This window comes from Pseudorasbora parva, chromosome 7 (assembly GCF_024679245.1).
Source record: "Pseudorasbora parva isolate DD20220531a chromosome 7, ASM2467924v1, whole genome shotgun sequence".
Lineage (NCBI taxonomy): Eukaryota > Metazoa > Chordata > Actinopteri > Cypriniformes > Gobionidae > Pseudorasbora > Pseudorasbora parva.
In genome coordinates this window covers 31,839,006-31,862,176 of record NC_090178.1, presented here as the reverse complement: position 1 = coordinate 31,862,176, position 23,171 = coordinate 31,839,006, and the positions used below count along the sequence as shown (strand labels likewise).

Below are 23,171 nucleotides of genomic sequence, written 5' to 3'. Positions count from 1 at the left end.
GAATGCATAGTAGGCGAAAAGTCCCCGGATGACCTACTTTTTCTGGCAAGATTATGAAGTGCGGATTCGCTGGACAGTTTACTATCCCATGAGGCCTCAGGAGTGTATTTATGAATGGAGGTGAAGCGAAGCAACTGACGCTGGTGGTCAACATGATAATGAAAACATGGCAGATGTAGTACGTTGTACGTCTAGATCAGTGTTTCCCAACCTTTTTTCAGTCATGGCACCCTTTGAAAATGTTTCTAAATTTTGTGGCACCCCCTCGCATACGTTACGCTTAGGGTGCGCGGTAACGGTACATATTGCTCCCGGTTCGGTTTGTATCACGGTTTTAGGTTCATGGTTTCAGTACGGTTCGGTATTTGCTATGTTCAAGGAAAAAAGGACTACTGTCAAATAAAAATAAAGAAAATAAGAACAAATAAATACTATCACGTAAAGATACTAATAAAATAATGCTTTTCGGGTTTTTCAGGTAGGTCTAACAATATTTTTTAGGTAAAGAAATTGAATAAAGTAATCAAATGTAAAATAACTGCATATTTAACTGTTTAAATTGAAGAATTATCCGTATTAAACTTACAAAAGCTATTCAATCAAGAGCAGTGAATGATGTCCTTATCTTTTGTTTGACATTAAACAGACAGCAGTAAAGGCTACTGCCCCTTTAAGACCTACTGCACGGATATCCTATACTTTTTATATATATATATCTATATATACTGCACGGATATATAGATATACTTTTTTTGTGAGTTTGTCTGTTTAAGCGCAAGACTTGAAAGAGAACTCTATATTATTTCAGATGAGTGCACAGAGACAAATCTTCTCTCAGCGCGCACACAAGTTCTCATTCGCGTCTTCTGGCACTACACGTCACCCGTATTCATATTCAAAGATACGGCAGCACTCGCATATAGCCTATTGAACAAAGTTTACTAAGAGAGAATGTTTTGCCCACGTTTTATTATCGCTGTTGTATGTATCACTGAGAAGCCAGCACGTGTATCCATCGACAGAAACATACATAAAGCATTATTTTCAAGTTACAACCCATATTAAAGATGCGTCATCAGAACCGCGGAGCAAGTGGTCTCGTCAGACGGCAACATGTACTGGTCTAGATTACATTCATACTACACACATACTATATAGAACATACTTTTTTAACAGTTAAAAAAGTTAAAACTCAAACGTCGGACACTGAATGTTTTCATTTGTCAAGTGACTCCTAGCAATGAGGCGCAATTTCCTTGTGTGGCTAGTGTTACACACAATCTGTTCAGGTCATTGTAGTGTATAACAAAATTCAGGTAAAATGGAATAAATTTTGCCATTGAGATGACTAGGAAAAGTGGCCCAATTAACCTAAATTCACCAAATATGTGTTCTAAAATCAGTTAAAGATATCAAACTTGATGTCCTCTTGCTGGATGGAACCATATCAAAGTCTGTGCCCATCATACTCTTCGCGATTTGCAAACAACTGCCCAAAATCGGTGGATTGTCTCTGACTTGCAACTAGTGTCAACCTGTCCAGACTGAAAATGGCAAAAGAATCTCATGCAGAGTATTACAGACAACAAGTTACATTTTGATGAAAATATTGTTATTATTATTTTGAATAACATGTAGGTACAATAAGACCAGAAATAAATTAAGAAAGCAAACGGGGTCAATTTCGATTCCATGTTTACATTTGTATTAGCAATGAAAAATATTTCCTCTGAAAATTCATATTTAAAACAAAATAAATAGGTCCAATGTAAACTTCAGTAAGTTAGCTTTTCAAGCTTTATTTTAATATCGTTACAGGACAGTATCAAACATGTTTTAATATTAAGAACATATTTCAAATTACACTAGGACAAAACATTCAGTCTCTTTTATATGTTTCTTGTGCAATATTTGATAACATTTTTCCTCAGTTTTTACAAATACAGTATGAGGATAACAGTCAGTTACAAGCTTAATGCACTTTAACTCCAAAAACGCCTCCCTGTTATAGGCCATCGATATATTAAAATGTGGCAATCTTGCTCTTTTTAACAAGAGTATACGATAAACATGCAGTTGCATCAGAATAACACATTCAAGACACTTATTTCCATATTATATCCATTATATTTGACATGAAATCTACAGATAAGTCAGGAATATCACCCCAGAAATGTAAGCAAAGAGGTTCCTGTAGCAAATGCATCATATAGCTTATGGAAAACTGGCTTAGAGTTTCTCTGAATATAACAGTAAGTAAGTGCTGTATGCTACACCTCAGGTCCTGTAATCACAAAGGCTAAAGCACACCGTATATGCTGAGGTATATTCAGACTGGACTTTGGCACTGGGTATAGATCAATTTAAAGCCTTTGGGATGACATAAACAGTCCAGCCTTAGTCCAACAGTCTTTAGCCTGAATAGCAGCAAAAAGCTACTCCTGCAATAGCAGACAGTAAAACATGTTCAATAACAGCTGTAGAGCCTTCACATACTGTATGGTTCTCCCAACATAATCTCATGGCAATTGATAACTATTTTACATTTGCTTATTCGTACATTTTTATAGGATCTGATTACACTTCATTGGTGGTATGGTTTGGAAGTGGGGTAAGGGGTCAAGCGTCATGCTTACGTTTTTCTAAAAAGTGGTACGTTTTCGTGCATAGTAAAAATACAAATAAAAAGTTGCGTCCTTACATTTAATTTGGATGTCTAAGTCATTTCAACTTAAATTACAATAAACTGACTTTTAGTCAGTTGAGTTGAATATTATATAATGACTTATAAAAATAAGTTAAGCAATTTTCTGCTTTTTTATGAGTTAAAGCAATGTAAAAAACAACAACAAAATAAACACGTTGTCATAACTCATTGATCATACATTTTTTTACAGTTCATAAATCACACTGTACGGATCAAAATCGGAAACAAAATCGCCACCTCATAAAATAGTTACATTTTCTCATGAGATTGGGTGGGAATTTCCTCCCTAATTTAAGATCTTTAGACCCATAACCCAAATAAATAAAAGGTATTCGCTTCACCTCAAGACTGCAAGCTCTTGAAGCACAAGACAACAGTGTGGAACTATGGCTAAATTGTGGAATATGTGCACCCTACTCCACACATGGAGGTGGAAAGGTTCTGGATATCTTTAAGTGGTTTCCTGAGATATGATGGAAATGTTAGACTAAGTGTGACCCAGCAAGACATACTGAGAGTACTGGGAGCCTGGAAAGGAGGGTTTTCTAACCATAAACATCCATAATTAAGTTGTGTCAATCAGTAGTATTGGAGTATTATTGTGGTTACTGGTGAAGTACATTTATGCAGCCATATATATAATTAAATTGTCGGTGAAAACACTTCTTATGGCCAGGGTCCAAAAATAACACCTGTCATGTGCCAAACGGGAGTAATGTGATTTTGGTGAGTAAGTAGTGGATTTACTGGCCATTTGGGTCATTACAACAATAGCTGAAATTGTAAGAAACCACTAAAACGAGAGTATAAATGGTTTATGAGAGGTAGTGTTTCATGTAAGGGTGAGTAAAATAGTCAACAATAATTTATAGTATAGATATAGTATAGATATGATTCAGTATGTGATTATGTCAGATATCATTTTGATCTCTTAAGAGTGCGAGCGAGTGTTTCTTGAACAGTGTGATCTGTGATGTCTGATTCAAGAACAAATTAATACATTCTGTAAAAAATATACTAGCCAAAATGAGTTCATGTTAACTAATGTGTTAACTAATGTTAACAAATGAGACCTTCAAGGGTGCAAAAACGCATTTTGGTATTCATAATGCCATATGGACCAGTTCTTTTTACGGAGTCATTCAAAAGAATATATGACACAGCCTTGAATTTGCTCAGTGAATCGTTCAGATATGATACTGAGTTTACAAGTGACCCTCACTGAACCGTGAAGTGTTTTTTGGTTATGTTCGAATTTAATCTAACCGTGTATTAAAAGCCTGATGCACGCAATGAACTGAAGCACTTCTGAACAATCATCTTTATAGCAATTCTGACATTTGTCAATTAAAAAGTAATTTGGTTTATAGTTACTGTAAATATACCTTTTTAGGAGCCAACATTTTTTTTTTTTTGCCTGGAGCCTTAAATTCCCTATTTATTTATTTTCCAATATACCCGCGCTATTGCACTGTATGGCAACATGTTAATTTTGGACCCAGTATGCGAAGCTGTACTGACCCTAATGTACATCAGTGTTAAGATAAGATAGATTAAAAAAAAATAATTAGGTTTCTTTCAGGGCCAAGCACCAGTTTGGTCTAAGCCTACATAATATTACATTTAAAGATATGAGCTTTTTCTCAGTTACATGCCTCGGTAATGATCTCTGCTGACGCGTCAACTGCAATCTCAACCTCATGCAAAATACTATAGTAACAATGTCACATTGCATTCCACATACAGAGCACCCTGTGTCAGGGAAGGTGGGGTGGACTAGGAGAAAACTGCTTTCCTCTGAAACAGTACTACAGTACTTTGAGGTATTGAGGAGTCTTTTATCCATCTCCAAGAGACACCCAACTCGCCCGATTCCATTCGCCAACCACACTGGCCAAATGTCGAGCCAGGGCCGAGCAGCAGAGGCAGAATTAACAGAGAATGGTGTCTGAAGTCCTGTTAAGAGTTCTTAAGAGCACGAGCAGAACCGTGGCTTTGCCAAGCTTTCCTTTCCCGAGTGAGCTACGTGGCCTCAGAGCATCATGTCAAGAAAGAGTTCGGCTAATGTAATTGTGATAATTCCCTCAATGATTTCTACTCTCAGTTTATCTGCTGAATCTACGGTGTTCAGTGTCGTTGTTTATATGGATCTCACCAGCTGAAATGAGACACCACTTTCTTGTGTCCTCATGTGAAATACTTGCAGTTTGTTGAGTCAATGAAACAGTCAGCTGTGCATTTGAGATGTCCGTAAGATCTATGGACAGAAAGACAGGGACATTATTATTATTATTTGGAGATTTCATTTGCAAATATTATAGTTTGCTTTTTCAAGGACCACCCCGTCCTTTATTTTCGAATGGGTTTTTAAATAAAAAAGTATATATGTGTTTAAAAAATGTGTTTATATATGTGTTTTTTTACGTGTACTTATATTGTAAAAATTCCTACATGTAATTACATTTGAAATTAATTTTTGTAATTACACCTAATTTAAAGTGGTAAAAGTGGACTAATGAAATAAATTATAATTTTATATTTTGTTTGTTCGTCCATACTCTTTGTGACCAGAAAAACGCTAATTTTCATTAAAGGGGATTTTAGACGTGTTATATTGATTTTCTACAGTCTTACCCAGGTAAAAAGGACCTGCATGTGTGAAAGCCAAAATCCTTTCCGTCACACTCCTCTGCCTCTTCATAGCGATAACCATCCCCACAATATGCATGTTTGCACTCTGAGAAAGGGGAAAGAAAAAAGAAGAAACACACACATTAAAAAAATTAATTAAAAAATAATGGCAGCAGTTTGAATGGTAGAAAAGTATTTCACTGTAAATTGTAAGATTATTACTTCCAAATTTTACTTTTTTTAAACATATTAATTAATTTGTTTAATTAATTAATTTGTTTAATTTATTTATTTTTGGTACTTTATATTTATTTGGTACTGTATATTTAAAAAAATAAGTATATGTAAAATGCATGAAGATTTTATATCTATTACTATTACTCACCCTCATGTCGTACACCTGTAACACCTTCGTTCATCTTCAGAACACAAATGAAGATATTTTTGTTGAAAGCTGATGGCTTAGAAAGGCTTCAGAAAGGCCTCCACTGGCATTCAGTACATTTCAACTGACCCACTCACAAGACCCATAAAGGCACTAAACACATCGATACAAAGTCCATCTCACTACAGTGGCTGTACAATAATTTTACAATGCAACGAAAATAGTTCTTGTGCGCACAAAAATCTTAATAACGACTTTATCCGCCAAGTTATTGGCGTGAACTCGATGCATGCACGAGAATATGACGCAGCTCCACTGTTCGAATACATGACCTGGAAGAGGAGGAACGGCGCTATCACGTGAGTTCACGTCAGAGACCTACACGGAAGACAATAACTTGGCGGATAAAGTCATTATTTGGAATTTTTTGGCGCAAAAAAACTATTCTCGTCGGTTCTTAAAATTATTGTACAGCCACTGTAGTGAGATGGACTTTTTATCGATGTGTTTAGTGTCTTTTATGGGTCTTGTCAGTGGAAATATACTGAATGCCAATGGAGGCCTCTCTGAAGCCTTTCTCAGCCATCAGCTTTCAACAAAAATATCTTCATTTGTGTTCTGAAGATGAACGAAGGTCTTACAGGTATACAACGACATGAGGGTGAGTAATTAACGAAATAATTCTCATTTTTGGGTGGTTATTTGTACTTTTAACTAAAATTAGTCAAAGGTAATGTACAATCTGTCTGTCATAAACGCAGACACATACCAACTGTACATTCTCCAGCTTTTTACACAGCACACGGAATAAACAGAATAAATGTAAATCAAATATTGTTTTGAGTTAGATTATTTTATTAAATGGGAACCCAGAGACCTCAGAGAGATATTAGAGATGCGGAACTAGCACAGCTGAGTCCGAAATCCAATGCCTGGGACAAAAGCCAATTGAGCAGTTTAGCAGTCCTTGTACAAAAATATTTGACCGCAGAATGCAGTGATAGACCCATCAGAATGTAGTATTCCAGAGTGCTGTGTAATGAATTAGGAGAGTATGTATTCGGGTGACTCCTGAATGAAGGTGTTATTCTCGGGCTTCACATGCTATAAAGGAACCGATTATTATTGCATTCCCATTTTAGAACTCACTTTCATATTAAACCCCATTAACACATGTTGTAGAGGATAAGCCGTCGGCTGGAAAGCCGCAGTTTCAACCTGATACTTACTGACACATCCATCTGTGACCACCTTATTTCCATCATCACACTCCTCTCCGTTCTCAACTTGCACAGTGCTGTCTCCACAAAAACCCTCCTGGTCAGGATCACGCTCCATCGACTGGAACGGTGTTATCTGGAATGAAAGAGTCAGACCTTGGAGACTAAATGTGTGTAAAACTATTAAAGTGCCCCTATTATACTATCTTAAAGGTTCTCATTTTTTTGTTGAAAGTCTCTTACAATATGCATCCAATGACAAAAAACACATAATCAAACACTCATAATAAATCTCACAGTGTCTGAAATGGTTTGATAAAGGAATCTGTCTCTCTAAACTCAGTCTTGCGGCGCGCTTTAGAAGTGAAATGCTGATTATCTGAATTTAAGCTCCAGAGGCTTCCTCAATGCTTGTATACACACAGTGATGTGAACAGTAACAATGGTGTCAGTTGTACCATATCAATTCCAGTTCTCATCCTTCTGAAGTGCATCAGCTATATCTACAGTGCTTGAGGGTGGGTCAAAGTAGACGATCTTTGCTGGCAGCCAATGAAGATCATAGACGGCAATATACAAATTTGTTACATTGTTACGTAGGTTTGTATCAGGAAATGTGACTGGAATTGCTGACGACTTGTTACGGCAGTTCAGAATCGATTCTTTCTTTTAGGAGACAATAACTATATTTGTCATTAAATTTTAACTTTAAAAAGTTTTAGCCTTTTACATTTCGCAAAGAGCTTTACACACTGCATTAAAAGGTAATATTCGAAAAAGCATAAAGAAAAAAACGAGTTAAGAAATGCTTTAAGAAAAAAAGACATGTTTCAAAAATAATTCAGACTGTATTTAGTAGTTGACTTGAAATATATTTGGGAGGGTTGACATGATGAGAAAAAAAAATCTATTGTTTAACAGGATATAATTATGATGCATACAGTTTTACAACTTCATTTAGAAACACACTATATTGCCAAACGTTTTGGGACGCCCATGCTCATGAACTTTAATGACATCCCATTTTTAATCTGTAGGGTTTAATATGGAGTTGGCCCACCCTTTGCAGCTATAACAGCTTCAACTCTTCTGGAAAGGCTTAAACTTAGTGTGTTTATGGGAATGTTTGACCATTCTTCTAGCACATTTTTGAGGTCAGGCACTGAAGTTGGATGAGAAGGCCTGACCTGCAGTCTCCACTCTAATTCATCACAAAAGTGTTCTATCAGGTTGAGGTCAAAACAACCAATCTCGCTCATCCATATCTTTCTGAATCTTGCCTGAACACTGTCATGTTGGTTTAGGAAGGGGCCATCCCCAAACTGTCCCCACATAGTTGTGGGCATGACATTTTCCCAAATGTCTGAAGCATTAAAGGGTTAGTTAACCAAAAAATGAAAATGATGTCACCCTAATGTCGTTCCACACCGGTAAGACCTCTGTTCATCTTTGGAACACGGTTTAAGATATTTTATATTTAGTTTGAGAGCTTTTTGTCTCTCCATTGAAAATGTATGCACAGTATACTGTCCCTTTCCAGAAGGACCAGAGAGATAATAAAAACATCTGTGGATTAGTTAGAATCTAACTAATTAGAAAATACATTTTGGTCCCAAAATAACAAAAACTACGACTTTATTCAGAATGGTCTTCCCTTCTGGGTTTGTTTCCAATCTGCAATTGTCACTGCGCAATCTCCCTCAGACTATAAACTAATCTTTATAGTCGCAAACTTGGATTGAAAACAAACGCAGAAGAGAAGACAATGCTGAATAAAGTTGTAGTTTTTGTTATTTTGGGACCAAAATGTATTTTTGATGCTTCAAAGAGATTCTAACTACCCAACAGATGTCCCATATGGACTACTTTGATGATGTTTTTTTTTACCTTTCAGGTCCTTTTGGAAAGAGACAGTATAGTGTGCATAAGTTTTCAATGGAGAGACAGAAAGCTCTCGGACTAAATATAAAATATCTTAATGTGTTTCGAAGATGACCGTAGGTCTTACGGGTGTGGAACGACATTCAGTCATTAATGACATAACTTTCATTTTTGGGTTAACTAACCCTTTAAGAGTTCCTGGAACTAAAGGGCCGCTTGGATGTAGCTGCTTGACCATGGAAACACATTGCATGAAGCTCTCTATTCACTGTTCTTGAGCTAATCTAAAGGCTATACAAAGTTTTGAGGTCTGTAGCTATTGACTCTGTAGAAAGTTGGTGACTTCTGCACACCGTGTGCCTCAGCATGTGCTAGCCCCATTCTGTGATTTTACGTGGTCTACCACTTTGTGGCTGAGTTGCTGATGTTCCCAGTTGCATCCACTTTGTTATAATACAACTTACAGTTGACTGTGGAATATTTGGTAGTGAGGAAATTTCACAAATGGACTTAGGTCACAGGTGGCAACCTATCAGCGGGTCGAATTGGATCAGGGAGACCCAGTAAATGTGCTTGGGGATGAAAATACACTCTATTAAAAATACACGTCCCCCCCGTAATCTACGCGCATTCTTCAGACTCGCGTGGTAGCCAGGCGTCTGATTCAATGGCGAGCTCAGTTGACGCGGTGTGCTTCAGGATTCTGACGCAAGTGAGTTAAGATTCCGATTGGCCCAGAGAAATGTCAGTTATAAGAATTATAACAATAAATACATTCAAAAAATATATAAATTAAAGTTTCTGCCTGTAACTTTTTTTGTGTTCAAGATTTACACAAATGATATAATGAGAATGTACAACATGAATCCATGAACTCCAAACCGTGTTTTTGTCTTACCCTGAATCATTATGGTACACTTATAAGTGTTTATATTGGGACTATTTCAGGCCAGACTGGTAGGTACCGCTGCGGAGGAGCACAGTCCCTGCGTGTTCCGCCATAGACATAAACAGAGAGAAGTAGCTCCGGCTGCAATGTTCTTCCGCAAGATGCATGCAGTTCTGTTTATTAACCGCTAGAGCGCAAAAAGTTACGGACTGCAGCTTTAAATATAACTAGTATATAGTTCAAATAAAATAAAAAATATATAACTATAATAAAATATAACTAGTGAAAGAAAATAGGAATAGGAATAACAAATGACCTTTTAGAGCACCTAAAATATGCGCTCTGGGTGCAACAGGGCAACTATCCATATGATTTATAACTTGGATTTTGTTAATTGATGGGCACCTGAATTGGAATCCAGCCACCAATGTCTTTGAAGTAAAGCGACCTCTGATCTTTACGGAACGCCAAAGCGTTATCGGTTTGAAGGCGTTTCAGCTCCTGTTCATTATTCACCACAAATATCTGCAACAGAAAAAAAGGATTTCATCAAATGACTGGATGTTGGACTGGCAAAATTAAGTATGGCCCTAAAATTGAATATAATGCATTCAGGCTTTGTTTGTAAACCGTGTCTGCCTTGCTGGCTTACCGCTGGCACTCTGGGATAGATGCCCCGGTGCAAGTGCTGGTCAAAAGAAGGGTTGACACTCGAGGGGCCACTGCATCCGCAGCGGCCCGGGCTGCCAGACTGTCCCTTCTCTCCTTTCTGTCCTACCATGTACAGTCCTGGAGGAGAGGTAAACAACATAAATGTGTCCCTTCATGTGATCCAAAAGTAATGGAGTGATTTTAAGAGCTACTAAACCTGGCCCTCATCTATCATGAAGAGTAAGCAATTGTGTTAATATGCACAGAAACCAAAACAAGACAGCAGCTGTCCTGTGAATAAAGTGATGACATAATGTTTGTGATTCTGATAGGAGCTTGGCCGTCCCCGTCCGGCCATCAATTAAGGACATGATGTCATGGCTTCAGTCACCTTTGGGGCTTCTGTTTCAGCCGGAGATCAGGTTGCTTCTGAAGCTAAATACACCAGTGGTGGGATTTCCTGTGGCGATTTAAGATCCATGTGCTTCAATGTGTGTGGTAACAGCTAATGCTGCAATATCATCATGTGATCCTCAACCGAACAAATCCAACTCAGAAGATGTGTCAAATAGTAAAAGAGTATGAATTAATTAATAAATAAGATTTGTAAAAGGTACCATTAGTCATAGAATACACCACTAATGAAAAGTTTGGATTTAGTAATTTTTTTATTTGTTTTAGGAAATTAATACTTATTCAGCAATTATATATTTATTATAAAAAAATTTAACAACTTTTAGTAAAAATACATAAAATAAATGCTGTATTTTTAATTTTCTATTCATCAAATAATCACAAAAAAGGTTTCTATCACGGTTTATACAGTTACACACACATATTATATATATATATATATATATATATATATATATATATATATATATATATATATATATATATATATATATATATATATATATATATATATATATGTTTTACAAATTGCACACACATATACTTTTAACAACTTTTTTTCATAAACAGTAACAATTATTTCTTCAATTATATATATATATTGTTTTCCCAACCCCAAACTTTTGAACAGTACTGTTCTTGTTCTAAATTTTGTAAGCAATTTCCCTAGGACACTATATTCCTCAGAAGGGAGAAGGGATTTGAGATCTGATACTTGTATGTAAATAGAATACCTGAGGCAGGCAAACCAGGAGGGCCAGGATGACCAGGGACCCCCTGAGGGCCTGCAGGTCCCATGGGTCCAACTGCACCACTGTCACCTTTTGAGCCCTGCATCAGAAATCAATCATAATGGTCATTTATTTCCAAAGTTTTTGCATTGTTATCGTGTTGCTATTATGTGTTTAAGGATGGATCACCTGCTTTCCTCTTTTTCCTGGCCGGCCGGTGGGTCCCCTGTTCCCCGAGCTTCCAGGTTCTCCTTTTGGGCCCATTTCACCCTGAGAAAGAATTGTAAAATTAAATATAGTACTACTTACTTCACAATATCAAAGGTATAGTTCACCCAAAAATAAAAATCACCCTCTAGTCCTTCCGAATCCATAAGACTTTCATTCATCTTCAAAACACAAATAAAGATCTTTTTAATTAAATCTAAAAGATCTTTGTCTCTTCAATGACAGCTACACGTTTGAGCTTCCGCAAGAACCAATGAGGTTTGTTCTCACATGGCAGGCAGGCTCGGTTGAGCTTCTGTTTATGTTCGCTGGTCAATTGTTAAAATGCAAAAAAAAAATACTAAAATCAATCGGCATCATATAAAGCAGCCATATATCTTCAGGAAATGTGGACTAAATCACTTAAATCATATGGATTCATTTTACTGTCACTTAAATTATCTTTTTAGGTTAACATAAACTAAAAATGAACAGTTGTATTTTTATTATTTAACATTAACAATGCATTAACTAATGAGACCTTATTGTAAAGTGTTATAAAAATAGACCACTGCATTATTATAAATAGTCCTAATTGTACCATAACCTATAAAATATATTATGTAACACATCTTATACAGTTAACCAGTATAATCTATAATCATGAAATATTATAAAAGGCTAAAAACATTGTAATATTTTCAGCACCTTTTGGCCAAGCATTCCAGGAAGACCAATTGATCCCTAAAATAGAGAAAGATGCAGTCTTAAAAAATGAATTATGGTTTAGACCAATTAAAACTTGTATTGTAAGTACTTAACTTACCTTGTCACCTTTTAAGCCAATTTCACCTCTGAAACCTTGTGAGCCCTAGCAGGACAACATAAAATGGCAGTGATATTCAATAATTTACAAGATAAAAAAGATCATTTGATGAACAACAGGGGAAATAGGTGAAATAATTAATTGAATAATGAATTATATTGGGTTTAGAGAGGTAACTCACTTTTTCTCCCTTATGTCCAGGGAAGCCCTACATGAAAGAAATGAACATTCAGCACACAGAGCACATTACTCTGTGTCCATATGACAAGGCATTATGACTATGGCTAAACTAATTCAGGATGCTAAGACTGTCCAGACCTTGGGTCCAATTTGTCCTCTTTGCCCTGGCATGCCCATCATCCCAGGGTCACCTTTCTCCCCCTGTTAAAACACATAGGAGTCACTGTACACTAAAATACACACTGCCATTGTGTCACAATGTTTCGGTCACACTGGCAAAACTCAGAGACGACGAAGAGTAGGATCTAAATGCAGCTTTATCTTTTTATAACAGAAACCAGGAATCACAGGAGCAGAACTGAGGACAACAACAACAACTGACAAACAACGCAGGAAACACTGGGGTTTAAATACACAGACAGGCAAACTAGATAACAAGACACAGGTGCAAATGATGAGGGAGAAACTAGGGCAACCAAAAGAACTACAAAGCTAGAAACAAGAAACCTGAAACAATACAAAAAAAGTCAAGAAAGAAAACACACAGAGGAACCCTTACTGTAATTCATGCTTGAAAAACAACTTTTTACTTTCAATTTTCATACCTGATTTGAAGATAAAGTATACAAAACTATAAAAAAAAAATTTGGGTAAGACTTTTTTCAGATTAATACTTATATTTAGTAAGGATGCAGGATTGATGAAAAGTGAGAGTAAAGACAAATAATACAATACTTTTTCAAAAACATAAAAATCTTACTGACCCCAAATCTTTGAATGTTAATGCATTTCAGTATGCGCATACCTACAGTATGTAGGTGAAAAAAACAGCTTTAAGCTGAAATAACATTAAAGGGTTAGTTCACCCAAAATTCTGTCATTAATTACCTACCCTAATGTCGTCCGATACCCGTAAGACCATGAAGATATTTTTGTTGAAATCCGATGGCTCAGAAAGGCCTTCATTGACACCAATGATCATTCTCTCTCTCAAGACCCATAAAGGCACTAAAGAAGTTGTTAAAATCTCACTACACTGGTTCAATCATGTCATGAAGCGACGAGAATAGATTTGTGTGCAAAAAAACAACAACTAAATAACGACTTAGTGATGGGCTGATTTCAAAACAAAGCTTCCAACGATTATGAATCAGCGTATCGATTCATGATGATTCGGATCGCCGAAGTCATGTGATTTCAGCAGTTTGGCAGTTTGACACGCATTCCGAATCCTGAAACGATACACTAATTAATAACGGTTCAAAGCTTTGTTTTGAAATCGGCCCATCGTTATAAAAGTCATTATTCAGTTTTTTTGCGCTTTTTGAGAGAATAAATTACATTGCGGCCAATGGAGGCCTTTCTGAGCCATCAGATTTCAACAAAAATATCTTCATTTGTGTTCCGAAGATGAATGGAGGTCTTTAAGGGTGTCGAACGACATTAGGGTAAGTAATTAATGAGAGAATTTTCTTTTTTGGGTGAACTAACCCTTTAAGAGAAGTTTTAGATTAAAAAAATATCTTGAGATACAGAATATTTGCTTTTTTTAACCCGGCAAATGTGAATCTTCTTCAAGTTCGTTCCAGTCTTCTGTGAAAAGAATCAGATGCTTTTGTATGCGGAGCAGGAATTGTGTTCACATGAGGATGGATGAATTACTCACTTTAGGCCCAGTTGGTCCTTGCCATCCGCTTGGTCCCTGTCGCCCTGGGAGACCAGGAGGGCCAGTGCGCCCCTGTAACAAACAGTAAAGCTATGAACATTTAATATGATTAAATGACACGTCCTTATATATTGGCAGATTTCATTGAAATAGATGTTGGCTTAAAGAAACACGTTCATAATGTCAATAATTTTGACATATAGTGCCTTTCAGTGCATAGGCTTTGGATGGGAAGCTGTCTAATTCAGTGACTTGGCAATTTTGTTACCGCATAACAAAACTGATTAAGAAAAATGTTCATTAAAATGTTATTTTATTAAGCAAATCCATTAAGTAGCATCCTTCTGTAGCATCCTTCTGCTTTATAATATGGTCCCGATACAGAACTTATATTATGGATTAGATGGAATGCTGTATTGAATGCAACTTTAAACTCACCTTTAAAGGACAGGTCCACCTTTAAAGGACAGGTCCATCAACAGTTTTTGACAATTTGACAGTTTTAGCTATTTTTTTTTTTTTTTTTTAATTCATTTAAGTTTTAGTTGACGATAACAGCACTGATACAGTATATCAGAAATGTAATTGAAGCAGGCATGTGGCCAAATGTAAAGAACTTACAAATACCTAAAGATGATTGGCTGCTCAAACAGAGCAATAAGGACAAGGTGAGGACAATGTGTCTTCTGAGTGCTCTGAGGGACAAAACAACCATCAGGAAAGAGAGAGAGAGAGACCAAACTAAACCAAACTCCATCAGTCTCCTGGCTTTAATTAAATTATGTGCTAAGGGCAGGAGCCGGGGATTGTGGGAGAGCGAATGATTTATTGGGCTGCACCAGCACTAAGCAAAATTACTATGCAATGCTGCAAAGCTTCCTACACCAGTAGCACTCTACTCTCAGTGCCTGTCTGGAGTAAAACAATGCACCAGCACACCCAGAATCATGCGCAGTGGTTTAGTGGCTTCTCAGTTTACCCGCAACCCTGCTAAAGGTATTACTGACTCTGCTCCCAAATGCCTTCCAGAAAACCACACACAAGACCACAATGTGATTGTGGGACAGGAGCCATGGGGATGTTTCATTGTGAATTGAACCTAATGAGGGTGACCACAAGCATCCCCTGATGTTTAAGCACTCCGAAGGTCATATGGAATCATGTGACCTGAGTATCTGTGTCAAAGTTGCACTTGCTTTGAATTCCCTCCAGCTGCAGATGTGAAAGTATTTGTGTGTGTGTTCCTTGTTCTTGAAGTAAATCCACTTATTGGAAAGTCGAGGATATTGAGTCTCACCTTTTGTCCAGGTCTTCCAATTTCACCCTAGTAACACAGAGGAGGGGAGGAGGGAATAAGAACAGAGTCAGTCCATCAGTGTGTTACACAATATATGCAGGCTAGTTCTGAAATTGTCATTGATTTAAAGGAATAATTCATTCAAAAAATGACAATTCTGTCATCATTTATTCAGCAACTGTAAGCCCTTATTTTTTTAGGAGGAACACAAAAGAAGTCATTGGGGTCCAAAACAACATTGGACTACATTAACTTTTTTATTGTACGGAAAACATTGAGACATTTTGAAAATATCTCAAAATAAAGAAGGTAATACAGGCAGGGCTGGAGTGACATGAAAATTAGTTATTTGAGAATGAACTATCCTTTTAAATACATAACAGGAATCCACAAGGTTGTGATTTACATCATTTTTGGCATGATGACAATAACACTGAAGATTATTTGTTTACACTTTATTTTAAAATGTCAGTGCTACAGTGTAATTATATATTTATTGTGTAATAATAATTAGGTGCACGTAATTCACAATGTATAGTAACTGTTTTTAATGTTAAAATGAAAATACAAAATGTGCTTACCAACATTGTCAGTGCAAAGTGTGTTGCAATCCAATTTTATAAACTTTACGATAATCCTAGATGTGAAATTTCTGTTTGTTTTTACAAACTGAGAGAAATTATTGATCTTGTTTTGAACCCAGATTTGTTATGACAATCTAATGCAGGGCATTTCAAGTGTTCTTGGAACATATTGAAAATAATAAAGAAAGAAGGAGAAGGAGAAGGAGAAGGAGAAGGAGAAGGAGAAGGAGAAGGAGAAGGAGAAGGAGAAGGAGAAGGAGAAGGAGAAGGAGAAGGAGAAGGAGAAGGAGAAGGAGAAGGAGAAGAAGAAGAAGAAGAAGAAGAAGAAGATGAAGATGAAGATGAAGATGAAGATGAAGATGAAGATGAAGATGAAGATGAAGATGAAGATGAAGATGAAGATGAGAAGGAGGAGGAGGAGGAGGAGGAGGAGAAGGAGAAGGAGAAGGAGAAGGAGAAGGAGAAGGAGAAGGAGAAGGAGAAGGAGAAGGAGAAGGAGAAGGAGAAGGAGAAGGAGAAGGAGAAGGAGAAGGAGAAGGAGAAGGAGAAGGAGAAGGAGAAGGAGAAGGAGAAGGAGGAGGAGGAGGAGGAGGAGGAGGAGGAGGAGGAGGAGGAGAAGGAGAAGGAGAAGGAGAAGGAGAAGGAGAAGGAGAAGGAGAAGGAGAAGGAGAAGGAGAAGGAGAAGGAGAAGGAGAAGGAGAAGGAGAAGGAGAAGGAGAAGGAGAAGGAGGAGAAGAAGAAGAAGAAGAAGAATGATTGCACTTTATTTTACAGTATGCAAGTAAAATCATGTAACATAGGTAATATAACATTAATGTAACAGTAATATATAATAATAGGACAATTGAGAGACTTAAACAACTATTTTAAAAAAAGTTCCAAATTCACTTCCAGGAGAAAACACAATGCGGGAAGAGCTGGGGGTGAAAACTTTTGAACAAGATTACATTTTTTCTTATTTTGTCTTAAAAAAAACTTTTTTTAATTGAGTACTTCCATTTGGAAGCAACAGAAGATACTACCCGGAAGACAAATTAAGTGCAATACGTTTTTTAATAGTTGTGTTTGAGTCCCTCAATTGTCCTCATTGTGAAAAGATGGATCTCAAAATCATAGTCACTGCTGAAAAAGGTTAAAATATGCTAAAGATGCTGGAAAATTTACATTTAGCAGATTCTACAAGGGGTATGTAAATTTTTTTAGCACAACTGTATATGCTTAATAGGACTGTAAAATAGTGCTACCATAATAATAATAATAAAATCTAAGTGATCCAATGAGGTCAGCAAACAAATAAGCATGTGTTGTACCTTATCTCCCTTTGGTCCCTTTGGTCCCGGCAGTCCAGCAGGACCCTGATCATAACAAACATTGAAAAGCTTAAATTGCAAACCTCTTGCAATTTCAATTAAATCATTATCAAATGCCAAAGTATCTATAACATGTATTTCAATCAAGTCTTTTGTAGTCCAAACTTAAAGGGTTAGTTCACCCAAAAATGAAAAGTATTTCATTAATTACTCACCCTCATGTCGCTGTACAATAATTTTACAATGCGACGAAAATAGTTATTGGCGCACAAAAAATCAAATTGTTACACCACCAAGTTATTGGCGTGAACTCGACGCATGCGCGAGAATATGACACAGCTCCACTGTTCGTATACACGACCCGAAAGAGGAGGAGCGCCGCTATCGCGCCAGTTCACGTCAGAGACCTACACGGAACACAATAACTTGCCAGATAATGTCATTATTTAGATTTTTTTTTCGCACAATAAATATTTTCATCGCTTTGTAAAATTATTGTACAGCCACTGTAGTGAGATGGACTTTGTATCGATGTGTTTAGTGTCTTTTATGGGTCTTGTGAGTGGGAATGTACTGAATGCCAATGGAGGCCTTTCTGAAGCCTTTCTCAGCCATCAGATTTCAACAAAAATATCTTCATTTGTGTTCTGAAGATGAACGAAGGTGTTACGGGTGTCCAACGACATGAGGGTGAGTAATTAATGAAATAACCTTCATTTTTCGGTGAACTAACCCTTTAAGAATTTCCAAACTGTTTCCCAACAGGTTTCCCAAACACTCCCCCTGCTTCCACAGTTTGACACAAAACATCAGCCTTACCACAAACTCACGTCATTGGCTGCTGTCAATGTTGCTGTTGTAACTACAGTATTACAACAGGATGGGTTTATAATGTTCTTGGCTGACAATCGCAACAATATTCTCAACATAATTAATAACTTATGACAGGGATCAAACTGTTTTCAGAGTGAACTTGCAGGGAAGGGGTGAACGCTCTCTTGGGGCTTCGAGTGTCTGTGTGTCTCTCTTGGGGTTGTTTCTAAGAATGGCACGATGGAGCAGAGGCTGGCAATGGAAAAAGGTCTATTTCCATCTGTTCTAAATGTGGAGTGTTAATGGCCTGATGTGTCGTGGGGGGCCAAACTGGTCACATCCGTGTCACTACAGAAAGACGTCTGGGGAACTCACACGGGTCTCACTTGCTGAGAGGGTTATGAAGGCTAATTACAGAGCTGGAACTGACCATTGTGACAACCCAATACTCAGCTTCCTTGAACCACCTTTACCAACTACACAATCCTCAACAACGTTGCATGAGACTGTTGTTATTACTTATAAATAAATTCTTAACATTTGAGTTTGTCAGAGTCTGTACTGTTAAACATAGCTTATAGGTCAATGGCATGATGCTAATATTTTTTTATTCAGATCTATCAATTTATTGAAATCCATAAAAATTACATTATTGCATTGAATACACCGAATACATATTTTTTCTATGATGAGCATGTTTTAATATCTCAATTAAAATCCATATAGCAAAAAAGGGTGATGCAACTGTCCTGTATATCTGGAAGGGTTATATTTCACTTCATTGTGTTTTAGGATACGTTTACATGACAACAATGTACTAAAAACTGAAACGTTTTTTTCTTGAGACAGTTGACAACTTGCTTGGTCAAAACGATCCAAACGCGCATGCCTATAGACGAAACGCGTAACCTATGTGCATGCCGTCACTGTTTTCACAGATACTTTACCAAACGTCCAAAGCGCATAAAAAGTAAAAAAATTTTGTAGAAAACAGTGTTGTGTAAACGGCATATTAGTTTGGTTTTCCCTGTTTACCCGAGTTCTCATTCATTATTTGTTGTCATGGTTACTGATAGCTTTGTGCACCTGTTTCTTGTTCAGTTTGTTTTCTCCTGTGTATTTTATGCTGCTTTCAGAAGTGGGAATTATGAAACTTCCGATAGCACGTGAAGTTGAGCTCATCGCATTCAAGGTTTGATTTGAGAGGGCGTTTATGTCCATTTTTTTTAACTAGAAAAACTAGTATTTACGATCATTCAGATAGCACGTGAAGGTAGCCCTCTGTTTATTGTCCAGTATTTATGCTTTGGTAAAGCTGTTTTCTCCTTTGGCCTGTTTCCATGACCGCAAAAGCATAAAGATGAATTAAGAATTAATGATTTTTGTGTGGAAATAATCATGCATTTCTGTCCACCAATTAGAAAAAAGTAATGTGGTGCAACCAACAATAATATTTATATTCATGATAATTGATATGATAGTTACACCACATGAATATCAATCTGGAACTACAGTAACTGTTTCAAACGTTTTCAAAACCAAAGATTGTTTTAAGAATCTAAACAAGATTGTTTTCTTTTCTCTATCATATATCCTCTATCTCTTGAACACAGTGTTTGCCATTCAAACAGTTTAAGAATCAACCTAGCCTTCAAACTAATTGATTAAAGCCTTATTGTTTTATTTTGAAATCTCAAAAGTTTTGTGACAAAAATGTATGTGACTGCAAGTTGCTAGTTTCATAGTTTAGGCCTATGGATTCGTCCTCAGCAGCATTATATCCCAACAGAAGAACATACCTGAGGGCCAGGAGGTCCTGCTGGTCCTGGAGGCCCTGGGGAACATGTTTGGGTTGTTGGATTGTGCTTCTCTTCTGAGTTCCCCTCATTTGGTTTAACACCAGTCTCAGTCTATAAGACAAGTAAAATAACATCTGAGAAATATGATGGCATTGAGAAAATGTTAATCACAAACCTCTTTTGACTTTTATTTACATTTATTTACACAGAGATGTAGGTATAGCTGTTGTAGTCATGGGGACAAGCTTAAAGGGGTCATGTGATGAGATTTCTTGTTGTTCTTTCTCTTTAGTGTGTTATGTAGCTGATGTTTTCCGCTGCGAATGCCAAACTGCTTTAATTGGCCTTCCAAAAGAGGGCACAATTTGAAACCAGTAGCTAAGCTTTAGTAACAACACTGTTCCAGAACAGTACAAGCCAAATATTTGACTGTATGCTGCGCATTTGTCTGAGGAATGCTTCTAGCACCTGGGAGAGCACAGACCGTTTCTACGTTACGTCTTTGCCGATTCCAATTCTGGAGCAACAATAATGTACAGTTCAAGCGGCAACCTCCCCCAGTTTCTGTTGAAGCCAATACGGAAGTAAATTAAACTGTAATTCCTCGACTGGCCACTAGAGACTAGAGGCTACATAAGGAAGGGAGCAGAATCTCATTGAGCCCCATATTAAAACTCCCAACTTTGAGTGACAGGTGGATAGCCATTTATTGCATCACCTCAGCTCTGCCCACATCCCGACTCTTTTTGTTATCCGGGAGTGACACACGATGACAAGATGGCAACGCCCAGCTCGTCTCTACTTTACACTTCAGAACGGCTCTTCGGAATCCTACGGGTGACGTCACGGATGCTACGTCCATATTTTTTTTTACAGTCTATGATACAGTTACAGTATGTGTAAAATAATTACTTTTTTGAACCTAAAACCATGTAAACACATTGCATTAAACCAAACACACATTTTAGAACCATCATATGACCCCTTTAATGTATTTATTCACACCCTGAACCTTCGATGTACCTGGAACCTATATCAAATCCAGGTGTTGGATCAGCGGTCATGTGTCAGGACTCACCAGAGACCCCTGCCGCCACAGTGAAGGGGGTGGAGGGAAGAGAGGGGGCGGAGGTGGACTTAGTAAACAGCAGGGATTGAATTTCTTTCTGGTTTCCAGCAACTGGAGATCTAGATGTGGGGAAATGAGGTTCATGAGGAGCATGTCAATAGACACGTGGACCAGCACAACTCCAGTGTTTTGGAAAAGAGAGACTGAAACACATGACAGCTATGATAGTTATCATGTGGTTAAGAGTTTAACGAAAGGCCATTCATTCCTGAAACTACTAGATATTTAAAGATTTATCTGCAAACACACGGTGCTAAAGCTTTTCTTAGAAATAAGGCATTTATAATTGATTCTATGAAGCCAGTTGTGAAGTACACACAGTTCATTGCATTTACTACGAAAGGGATACACTAACATTAGAAAAACACGTTCTTGTCATATTGAACTATATGTATTTTTATATAATTTAAAACCTAACATCTTTTGAATATCTGTGCTTATGCAAAATCAGTCTTTATTTAAAATAAATGGTACTTACTTTGATATTTTGTAATATATTTCAATGCTATTCATACATTATTAAGCGTGACTGTATGTGTATGTATGTATATGTGTGTGTGTGTATATTATATATATATATATATATATATATATATATATATATATATATATATATATATATATATATAAAACAGTACATTAAAAAATTAAGTACACATTTTTTTTTAACTTTGCAAAAACAAGCACTTGACAAATTTTTACTGCAGTATTGGCAGACAAAACTGAAACACAGCCATTTTGCCATTAGAGATAATTCATTGATGCCTGTAGGCAAACTTATTGCAAAATCTGGGCAACATTTTTTACTTGTTCTCATAAGAAGCAGTGAGCATTGGTGCAACCTGTTCCTGTTATGAATATTCTGCAAATGCATTTATTTAATTTGCATGATTCATGAAATTACAAACCATGCTTTTGTTGCAAATAGTCTGATTTGCAAATTGTGCAAACAAACTTCTCTCTGTGAGAGAACCTCTAATATCAGCATCTAAACATGTGCAAAAGAGAGTGATGTCTTACCTGTTGGGAGAGGGAATATGTTATCCACGTAAGAGAATGACGACACATAGCAGAGGAGTTGAAAATATAGTCCAAGCGAGAACAGAATCATGCTGTCGGCTGCCGTCTACCTCCAATAGCACCGAGGATTGATCTGAGGCAGTCCTGCACTACTCCTCTCACTCTCCCTCTCTCTCACACCCACACACACACACACACACACACACACACACACACACACACACACACACACACACTAGATCCACGCCTTTAGGAGAAGTGAATGCCAGCCAATGTCTGTTACACCTCTCCCATGTATTGGCCCTGAGCTAAATATACAGGAGGCAGCCAGTCAGCTGCCCTCTGTAGCCAATATTAGCCTGTTACTACTGCCAGCACTGCCTTTGTTTCCCCTGCCTCAAATGGACAAAGAAAACAAAACAGAATGGATATAAATGACATTGACAAGGTGTCATGCAAGTGCTGATGTTGAACTACCTATAGATGATCTCAGTTTGTATAGAACGCTAGAAAGTCAAACCTGCTGGGTTTGGTTGGAGCATCTATAATGTTCGACACAAGGACTTAAATCTGAGACGGGCAGCCACTGGCATGTGATGCACACACATGCATAAATTGACAGAATTAGCCTGCATGCTCTGTAGTGGAATATCACAGATGTTTTCCAGACCCCCTCGTCTATCTCACCCTCCCTCTCTGTGTCCTTTTTTTCAGGACTTATCGACCAACGCTTCTCAAAATTTATTGGCGCCTTTCCTTTCCCTCAGAAATAATGACAGAGCAATTATGAAGAGGGCTGCTTAAAAGCCTGATGGGAGATGCAGTCTGTAA

At 37.2% G+C, this 23,171-nt stretch overlaps 1 protein-coding gene across 1 annotated transcript; it reads right to left on the bottom strand.

Moving 5' to 3' along the window:
* Nucleotides 1-1,779: 1,779 nt before the first annotated feature.
* Nucleotides 1,780-23,120, bottom strand: colq (collagen-like tail subunit (single strand of homotrimer) of asymmetric acetylcholinesterase). Its single transcript, XM_067449068.1, has 17 exons — nucleotides 22,341-23,120; nucleotides 21,270-21,379; nucleotides 20,192-20,302; nucleotides 17,580-17,624; nucleotides 15,686-15,712; nucleotides 14,389-14,460; nucleotides 12,861-12,923; nucleotides 12,724-12,750; nucleotides 12,543-12,587; nucleotides 12,425-12,460; nucleotides 11,699-11,779; nucleotides 11,513-11,609; nucleotides 10,366-10,502; nucleotides 10,119-10,238; nucleotides 6,953-7,079; nucleotides 5,342-5,444; nucleotides 1,780-4,964 (listed from the first exon to the last, which is right to left on the bottom strand). The coding sequence occupies exons 1-17, from the start codon at nucleotides 22,429-22,431 to the stop codon at nucleotides 4,895-4,897; spliced, it is 1,362 nt and encodes a 453-aa protein (XP_067305169.1). The 5' UTR covers nucleotides 22,432-23,120; the 3' UTR covers nucleotides 1,780-4,894.
* Between the last annotated feature and the right edge of the window lie 51 nt (nucleotides 23,121-23,171).